Here is a 14,865-nt window from a genome sequence, read left to right as displayed (position 1 = left end):
TGGTGGATTTTTTTATAGAAACTATTGATCTCTCATGCTTCACATAGATTATTTTGAGAGTCTTAAATAGCATGGCAACTTGCTTAATAATAATAATATGCTTGGTATTCAAGACTTGTAAAACTTTCTTTTGAGTGCGTTGAATACTAAGAAAAGTTTGATGCTTGATAATTGTTTTGAGATATGGAGGTGATAATATCAAAGTCGTGCTAGTAGAGTAATTGTGAATTTGAGAAGTGTTTGTGTTGAAGTTTGCAAGTCCCGTAGCATGCACGTATGGTAAACGTTATGTCAAAAATTTGAAACATGAGGTGTTATTTGATTGTCCTCCTTATGAGTGGTGGTCGGGGACGAGCGATGGTCTTTTCCTACCAATCTATCCCCCTAGGAGCATGCGCGTAGTACTTTGGTTTTTGATGGCTTGTAGATCTTTGCAGTAAGTATATGAGTTCTTTATGACTAATGTTGAGTCCATGGATTATACGCACTCTCACCCTTCCATCATTGCTAGCCTCTTCGGTACCGTGCATTGCCCTTTCTCACATTGAGAGTTGGTGCAAACTTCGCCGGTGCATCCAAACCCCGTGATATGATACGCTCTTTCACACATAAACCTCCTTATATCTTCCTCAAAACAGCCACCATACCTACCTATTATGGCATTTCCATAGCCAGTCCGAGATATATTGCCATGCAACTTTCCACCATACCGTTCATCGTGACACATTCATCATTGTCATATTGCTTAGCATGATCATGTAGTTGACATAGTATTTGTGGCAAAGCCACCGTTCATAATTCTTTCATTCATGTCACTCTTGATTCATTGCATATCCCGGTACACCACCAGAGGCATTCATATAGAGTCATACTTTTGTTCTAGTATCGAGTTGTAATCATTGAGTTGTAAATAAATAAAAGTGTGATGATCATCATTCTAGAGCATTGTCCCAAGTGAGGAATAAAAAAAGAGAAAGGCCATAAAAAAAGGAAGGACCAAAAAAAGAAAAAAAAATGAGAGAAAAAGAGAGAAGGGACAATGTTACTATCCTTTTCCACACTTGTGCTTCAAAGTAGCACCATAATCTTCATGATAGAGTCTCTTGTTTTGTCATTTTCATGTACTAGTGGGAATTTTTCATTATAGAACTTGGCTTGTATATTCAAACAATGGGCCTCCTCAAGTGCCCTAGGTCTTCGTGAGCAAGCAAGTTAGATGCACACCCACTTAGTTTCTTTTGTTGAGCTTTCATACATTTATAGCTCTAGTGCATCCGTTGGATGGCAATCCCTACTCCTTGCATTAACACCAATCGATGGGCATCTACATAGCCTATTGATTAGCCTCGTTGATGTGAGAACTTCTCCTTTTTGTCTTCTCCACATAACCCCAATCACCATATTCTATTTCCACCCATAGTGCTATATCCATGGCTCATGCTCATGTATTGTGTGAAGGTTTATGAGTTTGAGATTATTAAAGTATGAAACAATTGCTTGGCTTGTCATCGGGGTTGTGCATGATGAGAGCATTCTTGTGTGACGAAAATGGAGCATGACTAAACTATATGATTTTGTAGGGATAAACTTTCTTTGGCCATGTTACTTTGAGAAGACATAATTGCTTTGTTAGTACGCTTGAAGTATTATTATTTTTATGTCAATATGAACTTTTGTCTTGAATCTTTTGGATCTGAATATTCATACCACAATTGAGAAGATTCACAATGAAATTATGCCAAGTAGCACCCCGCATCAAAAATTCTCTTTTTATCATTTACCTACTCGAGGACGAGCAGGAATTAAGCTTGGGGATGCCTGATACGTCTCCAATGTATCTATAATTTTTGATTGCTCCATGCTATATTATCTACTGTTTTGGACTATATTGGGCTTTATTTTCCACTTTTATATTATTTTTGGGACTAACCTATTAACCGGAGGCCTAGCCCAGAATTGTTGTTTTTTGCCTATTTCAGTGTTCCGAAGAAACAGAATATCAAACGGAGTCCAAACGGACTGAAACCTTCGGGAACGTGATTTTCTCACCAAACGTGATCTAGGAGACTTGGACCCTACTCCAAGGAACAAAAGAGGCGGTCACGAGGGTGGGGGGCGCCCCCCCTAGGGCGCGCCCCTGCCTCATGGGCCCCTCGAAGCTCCACCGACGTACTCCTTCCTCCTATATATACCTACGTACCCCCAAACGATCAGAAACGGAGCCAAAAACCTAATTCCACCGCCGCAACTTTCTGTATCCACGAGATCCCATCTTGGGGCCTGTTCTGGAGCCCCGCCGGAGAGGGCCGTCATCACGGAGGGCTTCTACATCATCATAGCCTCTCCGATGAAGTGTGAGTAGTTACCTCAGACCTTCGGGTCCATAGTTAGTAGCTAGATGGCTTCTTCTCTCTTTTCGGATCTCAATACAATGTTCTCCCCCTCTCTCGTGGAGATCTATTCGATGTAATCTTCTTTTTGCGGTGTGTTTGTTGAGATCGATGAATTGTGGGTTTATGATCAAGTTTATCTATGAATAATATTTGAATCTTCTCTGAATTCTTTTATGTATGATTGGTTATCTTTGCAAGTCTCTTTGAATTATCAGTTGGGTTTGGCCTACTAGATTGGTTTTTCTTGCAATGGGAGAAGTGCTTAGCTTTGGGTTCAATCTTGCGGTATCCTTTCCCAGTGACAGAAGGGGCAGCAAGGCACGTATTGTATTGTTGCCATCGAGGATAACAAGATGGGTTTTTTATCATATTGCATAATACTATCCCTCTACATCATGTCATCTTGCTTAAGGCGTTACTCTGTTTTTAACTTAATGCTCTAGATGCATGCTGCATAGCGGTCGATGAGTGGAGTAATAGTAGTAGATGCAGGCAGGAGTCGGTCTACTTGTCTCGGACGTGATGCCTATATACATGATCATACCTAGATATTCTCATAACTATGCTCAGTTCTGTCAATTGCTCAACAGTAATTTGTTCACCCACCGTAAGATACTTATGCTCTTGAGAGAAGCCACTAGTGAAACCTATGGCCCCCTGGTCTATTCTCATCATATCAATCTCCATCACTTTATTATTGCTTTGCTTTTTACTTTGCCTTTTACTTTTCACTTTGCATCTCTATACCAAAAATACCAAAAATATTATCTATCACCTCTATCAGATCTCACTCCCGTAAGTGACCGTGAAGGGATTGACAATCCCTAATCGTGTTGGTTGCGTTGAGCTATTGTTTTTGTGTAGGTACGAGGAACTTGCGTGTAGCCTCCTACTGGATTGATACCTTGGTTCTCAAAAATGGAGGGAAATACTTACGCTACTTTGCTGCATCATCCTCTCCTCTTCGGGGAAATCCAACGCAGTGCTCAAGAGGTAGCATGATGCAGCAAAGTAGTGTAAGTATTTCCCTTGGTTTTTGAGAACCAAGGTATCAATCCAGTAGGAGGCTAAACGCAAATTGCCTAGTACCTGCACAAACAATCAAGAACCTTGCAACCAACGCGATAAAGGGGTTGTTAATCCCTTCACGGCCACTGGCAAAAGTGAGATCTGATAAAGATAATAAGATAAATATTTTTGGTATTTTTGTTGTATAGATTGGAAAATAAAGATTGCAAAATAAATGGTGACATAAATAGCTAATTGACGAGAGATTAATATGATGTAAGATAGACCCGGGGGCCATAGGTTTCACTAGTTTCTTCTCTCAAGATAGCATAATTTACAGTGGGTGAACAAATTACTGTCGAGCAATTGATAGAAAAGCACATGGTTATGAGAATATGTAGGCATGATCATGTATATAGGCATCACGTCCGTGACAAGTAGACTGAAACGATTCTGCATCTACTACTATTACTCAACACATCGACCGCTATCCAGCATGCATCTAGAGTATTAAGTTCATAAGAACAGAGTAACGCATTAGGCAAGATGACATGATGTAGAGGGATAAACTCAAGTAATATGATATAAACCCCATCTTTTATCCTCAATGGCAATAATACAATACGTGTCGTTTCCCTTTCTGTCACTGGGGTCGAGCACCGCAAGATTGAACCCAAAGCTAAGCACTTCTCCCATTTCAAGAAAGATCAATCTAGTAGGCCAAATCAAACTGATAATTCGAAGAGACTTGCAAAGATAACCAATCATGCATAAAAGATTTCCGAGAAGAATCATATATTGTTCATAGATAATCTTGATCATAAACCCACAATTCATCGGATCTCGACAAACACACCGCAAAAAGTATTACATCGAATAGATCTCCAAGAAGATCGAGGAGAACTTTGTATTGAGATCCAAAGAGAGAGAAGAAGCCATATAGCTAATAACTATGGACCCGAAGGTTTGTGGTAAACTACTCACACATCATCGGAGAGGCTATGATGTTGATGTAGAAGCCCTCCGTGATCGATTCCCCCTCTGGCGGAGCGCCAGAAAAGGCCCCAAGATGGGATCTCATGGGTACAGAACGTTGCGTCGGTGGAAATAGGGTTTCGTCGTGCTCCTGGATGTTTTCAGGGTATATGAGTATATATAGGCGAAAGAAGTAGGTCGGTGGAGATGCGAGGGGCCCACGAGGGTGGGGGCGCGCCCTCCTGCCTCGTGGCCGCCTCCTTGCTTCCTTGATGTCCACTCCAAGTCTCCTGGATTGAGTTTGTTCCAAAAACGATCCTCGCAAAGGTTTCATTCCGTTTGATATTCCTTTTCTGCGAAACACTGAAGTAGGCAAAAAATAGCAATTTGCACTGGGGCTTTGGTTAGTAGGTTAGTCCCAAAAATAATATAAAAGTGCATATTAAAGCCCATTAAACATCCAAAACAGATAATATAATAGCATGAAACAATCAATAATTATAGATACGTTGGAGACGTATCACCCCCCCCTTGGGAGTCCGAAATGGACAAGGAGGGTGGGGGGGGCGCCCCCTCTTTCCCTCCCTCTCTCCCTCTCCTTCCTTTCCCTTTCTCCTCCTAGTTGGACTAGGAAAGGGGGAGTTCTACTCCTACTAGGAGAAGGACTCCTCCCCTCCTTGGCGCGCCCCAAGGGCCGGCCGGCCTCCCCCCTTGCTCCTTTATATAGGGGGGCAGGGGGGCACCCTAGAAGACACAAGTTGATCATTGATCTCTTAGTCGTGTGCGGTGCCCCCCTCCACCATAATCCACCTCGGTCATATCATTGCAGTGCTTAGGCAAAGCCCTGCGTCGGTAGCTTCATCATGACCGTCATCACGCCGTCGTGCTGACGAAGCTCTCCCTCGACACTCTGCTGGATAGTGAGTTCGTGGGACGTCACTGAGCCGAACGTGTGTAAATCGCGGAGGTGTCGTACTTTTGATGCTGGGATCGGTCGATCATGAAGACGTACAACTACATCAACCGCGTTGTCATAACGCTTCCGCTTACATTCTACGAGGGTACGTGGACTACACTCCCCCCTCTCGTTGTTATGCATCACCATGATCTTGCGTGTGCGTAGGATTTTTTTTGAAATTACTACGTTACCCAACAGAAACCGTACGGGAATCATGGGAAGGTGACCTTGAGTCCTACTCACAACTTTGTCTGGACTACTGCCCCTATACATCAAAGGCACTAAAACAAAGAAGAAGATCGCCATCATATTGGAGCTATATAACGGCGTTAGGGACCCTGCGTGACAGACCATGGAATTCAGTGCCCTAGAAATCCTTGTGATTAAGTTGTTCCTCGCATGGATAGATTAGCATCTCTCGATGACTTCTCTATCAACTCACTGAGTGTGTACCTCGCTTGTAACCGATCTTCTACATTTTCCCCATATAATATAAATTTATAAACCAGGGTAGGAGTCGGGCTATTACCTGCGACTAGGGAGTTCGAACCTAGGAGAATCGTGTCTTTGATCTCAAATCGTGTCTAAAATTTCCTTGTAGACCGAGGGAATGTTCCTACGACTACTAATTACATGCGATTAGCATACTGCTGCTAGGTCCTGATGAAAATATCCTCGACAGCTGGCAACCCTGTCCTCCGTGACATCAAAAGCATCAGAATCATGCTTTCTTCTAAAGCAACTCGACTTTCTTCATATGTAGTCAATCGTGGCCTCGTGGGCATTCTAATGCTTCTTCCATTGACCACATTCTACAATCGCAATCTGCCACCCTGGCTGATACACATGACCATCTGCTAGACATGCTTGGCATCCTTGTGGTCGACGCAACAGGCAGTACTAGGAAGTGGGAAAGCTCCAGAAACTTCATATTCCTCATCGACCCTTTGATGGAATACATTATGGTCTTATGTAATAGCGTTAGGCCTCTGCCACAGGAAAGACCGATGTGGTGGCAATGTCAACCCTGATCACAGCCCCATTGGCCATTGCTACAACGACTACCACACAACAATAATGATGTATAGGTGATTCTTTGTATGACCGAATTCGAAACTTATTATTTTTGGAAACAACATAAAGAAACATCATGGAGGAAATACATTTGTGTAAATTTGTGACTGTGTTCATGAGAAATTGAGCCAGTGTGATCAGCTAAGCTGAACTGCGAGCACCGTGTGTAAATGCCATTAAGTGGTTGATTCGTACACATCTAAGAGCAAGCTAGTGGTGGTAGTGGTCCAAAGATCTCAATATAACTTTTATTATGTTTGTGGTGATTTCTACTTCCGCTGAACTTCTATAAAAGATCTGTGTATTTTTTTTCTAAAAGAAAAATAGTAACATGTTTGTGTTGCCCATACAACATTAATTAGCAAAAATACCAGCTGGCTTGGTAGGCTGTATTTGGCCCAATATCTTTCATTTCTTTCTTCACAACAATATCTGGATTATTCAATTAAGGATAGCGAGTACAAATGGAACATCCAGATAGAAAAGTTGCCCTTACTTTTATAGAAAAGACCACAGAAAAACTACGGTCTCGTTTGGTCGTCATTGCATCGCTGGAGAGAGAACGAAAACGAGAAGAGCGTGGACATCGCCGATCCTGTCACAACAGTTTTTTTTTTGGGAAAACAGAGTTTGGAGCCAACAATTTCTGGGTCTCCCAAGCAAATCAAAGCAGGGTTGCAGCTCTGCAGTATTTTTGTCTTGGAAAACGGCCTGCCTGATCATTTTAAACAAGGAGTACCATGACTAACTATTGACACTTTTGTATACAGATATCAGACTTTTCTGTTCTACGCATGCAGCCAAACTTTAATTAACGAGTACTCCCTCTGTAAAGAAAGATAAGAGTATTTAGATCACTATTTTAGTGATCTAAACCCTCTTATATTTCTATACAAAGGCAGTGCCATTAATTTGATTGTAGTTGCAGACTTGCAGGTCATAGCGTTTGGAAGCATTCCAATCCAGACCTTATCGGCTTAGCATCTTCATTTAAAATATTGCAAAGTGTCGCTACATGACATGCATCTCGACAGGCAACCTTACATCTAGCCATAGCGGGGATCAAAGTCACGCACGTAACTTTCTTATCATTTGATAGCTCAATTATTGACATCAATTGCCGACATTTTGAATCTGTACTTTTTACTGATTTAATACACAGTTTCTGGCATTTATCTTGTATTTTTGTTTTATTCCATAGGTTGCGCCACTTAACAATTTTCCGGTCTAACCTTGGGAGGGAAGACGATGTCTCGCTGAGATGATGACCGACCAGGGCGCCACCTCAATGGAAATAATATCACAAAATATTAGCAAATAATTCATGGTGATGTGATGAGCCCTCATGCTATTGGTGTTTTCTGGGTTGCACCAACTTGGTTCATGGGGAAGCATGCCTTGGTCCACACAGATTATTTGCTAACATTTTGTGACACACACATATATTCTCGTTTTTGTAGATTTTTTCGTCAAAGCTCGTTTCTGTAGATAGCTAAATTAGGTGATGATTTAATTATATCACTTCATGTATGTTGGAAGGGAAACTAGGCTGCCCATAGTGAGTAGTAATACCTCCAGAGTGCATAGTATCATATGACCTTATTTACGGCCATGCAAGACATACACTTGTGTCACTCAGAAAAAAAAAATCATATACTAGTGTACTCCCTCCGTCCAATAATGTAAGATGTTTTTTGACACTACACTAATGTCAAAAAGCGTCTTACATTATGGGACGGAGGGAGTAGTATTTATAATGATATGATACTCAACTTTTTTTATTTAATTCTATGTCACCTCATCAAAATCGCTTAGTAAGCATGCATGATACTAGTTATGATACTCCCTCCGTTTTAATTTACTCCGCATATTAACTTTGGTCGAAGTCAAACTTTGTAAACTTTGATAAAGTGTATAGACAAAAAATTAACATATACAATAGCAAATCAATACCATTAGATTCATTATTGAAATTACTTTCACATCAAATAGATTTGTTATTTTAAATGTTCATATTTTTTTTATAAACTTGGTCAAACTTTATGAAGTTTTCACTTCAGTCAAATCTAATATGCAGAGTAAATAAAAACAGAGGGAGCACATGCACTACACGCATAACTTAGTTTTAGTGCTTTCTCGATCCATGTTAATTCTCACGGAGTTAGTACAAAGTTACTAAATCAGCCAAAATTAATATGAATTGGAGGGAGTAGTGATTCCTAAAAAATATCCTAGCCCTGGTAAAATCTAGTCCTTCGAAATCACCACCCACAGCTATTTAGCCCCGGAATAATATGCTTGGTAGAACATACTAAGAATAAGATGTGAGGTCTTAAAGAGCTCAATGGAAAAACATTGCCAGATGCAAAAAGAACCCCGACCAAGTAGTAACAGTTCAAATCTTGGCGTGAAAACAGCTACTCACAAGGCAGACGAATTATTGGATCGACACGATCCTCCGCCATTTTTTGTTTCTTTTGCCATGGTGGAACGACGAGATCTTTAATTAGTTACTGGTGACCGCTATGTTCCACTTTGGATAAAGCACCTTAGTGATGTACTCCTCCAGCTCGTCCACCCCAGGTAGCAGCGCCTTGACCGGCTCGGCGACCCTGAACCGCTCCGCCCACGCCGCTAGTTTCGGCGTCCTCGCCGGGTCGACGAGCGGCCCCAAGCCGGCCAGGCGGCCTACTGCCTCAATCCAGGGAAGATAGCACCCGAGCGCGATGTCGAGGAACCCGATGGCGTCACCACCGAAGAACGGCGCCTCCACCTCCCCTTTGGAGCACTCCGCCAGGATAGCTTCCAAGTGTCGGAGCCCGGACAGGGTCTCCTCCACCTTACCAGCTCTCTCCTCCTGCTTCACTGTCTTGAGGATGCCGGCGCACGAAGGAAACAGCTGTGGCAACAAAGCGAGTTGAGACTGAGAGATGTAACCCCAAGCGCAACGAGAGGTAATCTGTGTATGAAATGAACTACTAACCTTGTCGTTTGCATAGGCGGCCCAGAAGCGAGCGAGGGCGCGGCTGTAGGGGTCTGCGGGGAGGATGGGCTTGCCGTTGCCGGGAAGGCCGAGGGCGTCGTCGAGGTACTCCACGATGAGCAGCGACTCGCAGATGGGCTTGCCGTTGTGGATGAGGACGGGCACCTTCTTGTACACGGGGTTGGACGCGATGAGGAGGTCGCTCTTGCACCAGCGGTCCTCGGGGAGGTATTCGTAGCTCAGCCCCTTTACGGCGAGCGCCATCTGTGCGCGGAGCACGTAGGGGCTCACCCCGGGCGCCCACCACCCCAGCAGCTTCAGCTCTTCACCGCCGGCCATCAACGTTTCCTCGTCTTCCTCCTTGATACTCCTGTCCTGTATATCTGTTGCTTAAGTGTATGTATGGCAAGGCCCGAACTGCGGTCTTTATAAGCACGAGTGGCAAAGATGAAATCGTCTGAAAGGAAACAAGACAAAAGTTGGACTCTGAGGCAGGAAAAACTAATTATAGGAGAGCATGCTGATGCGCCACCTACCCACTCTCCACCTACCGCACCTTCTAGGCACCTCCAGCTAAAGATTTCAAGTTTCAACAATGTGCCAAATACAAAAAATGCTACACCTACGGTAGAACGTATGTGCTCTCTATGTAAAATTTGCTAAACCAATCTTTCAACCCTCAAATTCAACTAGATGGGCCCCATCTATTAGATATTGTGCAGTGTAGTTGGCTCCTCCCAGGATCAAGGTAGAGGATCAAAGAGCAGGTAAGAGAGAAGATGCAACAGCTGCACATATATGTAGTTGTATCAGTGAACACCTGCATTCGTGCTCTCAAAAAAACAAAATACTTAGAAGCTTTATTGCTGAGAGTAGGACTGGAAAAAAACTCGAAACTCGCGAGCTAAATGAGTAGCTTGTGACTTGACTCGAATCAACACGAACTCGAAGAATAACGAGCCAAGCTGAGCTTTAGTTTAAGATTGTTTACACACCAAGTTAAACGAGCTGATCTCATGAGTACTTGGGTAACTCGTTAAGCTCGGTAAAAAAATCAATATTTTCAGGAGTAGTAAAATATAGCTACTAAACACCTTGTGTCCCAGCACAAGGCCCAGCCGCTCGGCCGAGTCACCCAAGAGACTCACACGTACATGACCACATATGCACATACTAAATTCTCAGTTAATATTTTTATCGTATTTGTAAGGTCTAATGTTCATATCTTTAACAAGCTTAACATGCTAAACGAGCCAGCTCACGAGTTATACGAGTCGAGCCAATCTTGGATTTGAGCTCGTTATAGTAACGAGTCGTGTCGAGCTAGCTTGTTAATGAAACAAGCTTTAGCGAGTCGAGTCGAGCTAGCTCGACTCGGCTCGAATTCCACCCCTAGCTGAGACTGGTGTTTTGGCACATGGGAGCACGCGCTCCTGGTTTTTCTAAATGTGTTTCAAGCTTATTTTGAAATGTCAAAAAATTCCAAGCAAAAATTTAGCGCGTATACTCAATATTGTATATGCTCACAAAGTCGTTTCGCGAAAAAACGACAACTTATGTGTCCCGTGTAAAAAAGTCAAAATCCGGTGTTAAAAAATGCTTTTCACAAGATATTCTTTTGTCTTTTTTACACAAGCCATAGAATTGTCGGTTTCCTCCGAAACTTGACATGCACACATATAATGTCGAAATGTATGCACCAAATTTTTGTTTAGAATTTGTTCACACTTTTAAATATATTTTTCACGTCCAGGAGTGTGCGCTCCCGGGAGCACCAACGGATTTCCGCTTTATTGCTTGACTAAAAGCAAGTACATAAGTTGGCATAGGTGGACTGTAAGATTTTAAATAATATTTTTTCTTAGTTTATAGAGAGAGAAGGGATAGAGAAAAAAAGTGAGCTACAAATTAACAGCCGGCTACAACACGTGTTCCTAGAGACTTTATGAGAGAGGGAGGTGGGCCATGTATCACCAAAATAGCACTTATTTACATCTAAACAATATATTCGGCTACAAACTTGACTATAGATGACACAACAATATCATATAGCCATCAGTTGGTTGTATTATTAACCATGCTCTAACAACTAAAGGACGGAGGTCTAAAGGATTAAAAGTTGGCTGTGAGTTACACGTGTACAGCCACGTACACACGGTAGAACCTACGAAATAGATGTCCAGCTCATGCATGCACCATACCGCTAGTAACACGTCCAATTCCTTATTAAATATTTTATTGTTAAGCTAGTGCAAGGGCAAGTATAATAAGTCTTACTCCGAAGGTTATAAGACTTGTCATGTTATAAAAACCGTACATGAAAGAGAGAAGTAAAGAGAGAGTAGAGCCGGCGCTTCATTAGTCGCCTGCCTATACGCATGGTAAGGGCATCTCCAGCCGTTGGCCTCTCAGGTGGTGTCTAAAAGCGCCGCCTGGAGGTGAGCCGGCGCAAAAAATGGCCTTGGGGGCGAGTCGGTCCCCAGCCGTCGGCCCCCAGGGCCGCCCCCAGGCGCGTATTAAAAAACAAAAAAAAAAGAACGTTCGGCGAAGTTATGATAAAACTAGTTAAATTTCGGCCAAACATGGCAAATTTCGACGAAATTCGTCCAAACATTACATTAACCTAATCTAAAAAAAAGAAAGGGGGAAGTCGTCGCCGCCGTCGCCGCCATCGTCGTCGTCGGCCTTCTCCTCCTTGACGCGGGCGCCCCTGCTGGACCCCTGCCCGGCGTCGCCATGGCGAACAGGTGGCGGCGCGTCGTCGTCGTCGCTGCTGTCGCACAAGACGACGACCCCGCCTTCCTCGCGGCCGCGTCGGCGCTCCTCGAAGCGGCGTAGGGCAGCGCGCTGGCGCTCCTTCTCCTTCTCGCGGCGCGCCTTCTCCATCGCAATGGAGTCCTGGCGCGCCCATTCGAGGGCGGCGTCGCCGTCGTCGGCGAACTCGCCCTTCACCGGCGCCAGACCCGGCTCCGTCTTCACCGGCGCCAGACCCAGCTCCGTCTTCACCGGCCCCGGCTCCGTCTTTGGCTTGACGAAGCGCGGAGGAGCCGACGAGGGGGCGCGCCGGCCGCCCTCGTTGATGACGATGCCGGCGCTGCGAGTGCGCCGGCCGAGCGGCGTCTCCGCCGCGGGTTCGGCCTTGACGCCGAGCAGCGCCGGAGAGCCGGAGGAGTGTGAAGAAGAACGGGACGATGAGGAGGAAGAAGAGGAGGCGCCGAACCTTCTTGGAGCCCATGGCCCGGCGCGTCGGTGCTGCGCCGGGGCAGCCACCCTCGCCGGGGGGTACGCCAACGGCGGGTTGTTGCCGCCCTCGAGGTACGTGAGCACGCCTTCGAGTGTGCGGCCGGGGACGCCCCACCAGAGGTAGCGTCCCTCGCTGTTCTGCCGGCTGCCGACCACCGGCGCGCCGTTGGTGGACGCCAAGCGCTGCTGTTGGCGGCGCTCGAAATACGCCGCCCAGGCCGCGTGGTTGTCGGCGGCGTACTGGGGGAGGGAGAGCTCGGCGTCGGTGAGGGACGCGCGCACGATCTCGACCTCCTCGGCGAAGTACCTCGGGTCCGCCGCGGCGTCGGGCAACGGGGGAATGGGCACTCCCCCGGCGCTGAGTCTCCACCCTGTCGGCCCTGCGCGCATGTCCGGCGGCGCCGGGATGTTCGCCTGGAACAGGAGCCACGACTCCTGTTTGCGCAGCGAACGGAGGCCGAAGCCGTTGGCCGCCGCCGTATCTCCGGGGAAGCGTTCTGCCATGGCGAAGGCGGGGCTGGGCGGGCTCGGAAGAGGTAGAGGGAGGGGCTGGGCGGCGGCGCTCGGGGAGAGGTAGGGAGAGGAAGGGCTGGACGGCGGCGAGAGGCGGGGCTGGTGTGGGCGCAGGTGAGCGGAGGCCGCCGGCTTTTATAGCCGGGCCGCGCCCGTGTGTACGCGTGCGAGGGAGTGGAGGCGTCGGCGCGCCGTCCCGTGAACGCGCCGCCCGTGAGGAATCAATGGCGGCAGCCTTGCCATTGATTCCCCGCGGGAACCAAGGCCGTTGGGGGAAGACGAGGCACCGAGTCGCTGACGCGTCTGGCCCGCGTCTTTTTCGCGCCAAAACAGCTCGCCCCGGCGCCCCCGGACGCCCCCCAGCGCGCCGGGTTCGGCCTGGATCCGCCAGCGCTGTTTTCGGTCTAAGCCGGCGAAAATCGGGCTCCTGGGAGCGCGACTGGGCCGTTTTTTCGGCGCCGGCGCGAAAAAATCGCCTGATGAGGCCTTCCTGGAGCGCGGCTGGAGATGCCCTAAGAGACACAATAGCTGGCTTGCAGCCCGAGCTGTTAACTATTGACCGACGCTTTGCCTTTTCCTCCCAATCCCAGCATACAAAATCCCAGCATACAAAGATTAATAGTTAAATCCAATCAAACAGCCAACATATAGCTAACACATTATATGGTCTTCGCTTTATAAAGACTATAGTGACGTAGACATGGCTGTAGAGCCGGCTTCTGGCTCTCTTAGGTCTTGTACAATGGAAGGTGTTTATGAGAGATGCTTAAAGAAATAAACTAGGCTTTTCTTAAGCACCGGTGCTTATTTGTATAGAATAGACGCTTAAGTAAGCATCTCTCCTGTAGAAATAGGCACCGGTGCTTCAAAAAAATCCAATTTATTTTTCTAAGCATTTCTCTAAGCACCTCCCATTATACCAGGCCTTATTATCCTTACTCTGACAGATGTTTCTTGCCGACGTCCTTGGATATTTTAGGTACACTGCCTGCATGCTGCATATTAGTTGGACAAGCAACATTACACTAGTTTAACATTTACCTCCTTTATCTTGCTGCCTCTTGTTATGGCTCTTTCATTTCAAGGAAGTTTGCCCAGCGGTTTAGTGAGAATATCTCCTAAGTGGTCTTTAGTTGTGACGTACTCCGCTTGATTTTACCATTTTTCATGCACTCACGTATCACGTACGTATGAAGTGTTGCTCACTTCCCTAGTAATTTCGCTGCAAGGGGTGGAAGACCTGCCTGTCAAGGTGACTTTAATTTGGCAGCCATACTATGTCATGCATGACGTGAGCTGCAGTAGATACTACTGTACTGTCTAGCCTGAGAGGGACAGACTGAATCCCAGAAAGCCACGTATACATGGTAGCACCTATCACATACAATAATTTATTACTTGCATGTCCAGCTCATGCATGCATCATTCTGCTAGCAACACGTACACTTTCTTAGCTAAGTTCAGCGGACATGAATTAAATATATTTTACTGCTAGCTACTGTAACAAATGCTTCTTGCCGATGTCCTTGGATATTTTAGCTAGAACACTGCCTGCATGGCCCATATTAGTTTTTTCTTTTTGCGGAGAGCATGATGCATATTAGTTAGCGAAACAAGATTATAGTTTAACACACTACTAGAAAAAGAGCTATAGATGGAATTGACACTAATGACGCATCATACAAGAGGTGCGCCATTAGTATATACTAAAGGCGCAC

The 14,865-nt window shown here is 45.6% G+C and overlaps 1 protein-coding gene across 1 annotated transcript; it reads right to left on the bottom strand.

The window, feature by feature from the left end:
* Positions 1-8,791: 8,791 nt before the first annotated feature.
* Positions 8,792-9,807, bottom strand: LOC125522345 (putative glutathione S-transferase GSTU6). The gene is made up of 2 exons (XM_048687407.2): positions 9,392-9,807; positions 8,792-9,307 (listed from the first exon to the last, which is right to left on the bottom strand). Exons 1-2 carry the CDS (start codon positions 9,728-9,730, stop codon positions 8,915-8,917), a joined length of 732 nt encoding a protein of 243 aa, XP_048543364.2. The 5' UTR covers positions 9,731-9,807; the 3' UTR covers positions 8,792-8,914.
* Between the last annotated feature and the right edge of the window lie 5,058 nt (positions 9,808-14,865).

This window comes from Triticum urartu, chromosome 7A (genome assembly GCF_056163025.1).
Source record: "Triticum urartu cultivar PI428250 chromosome 7A, HENAU_Tu73, whole genome shotgun sequence".
NCBI lineage: Eukaryota > Viridiplantae > Streptophyta > Magnoliopsida > Poales > Poaceae > Triticum > Triticum urartu.
This window is presented reverse-complemented; position numbering and strand designations above follow the sequence as displayed.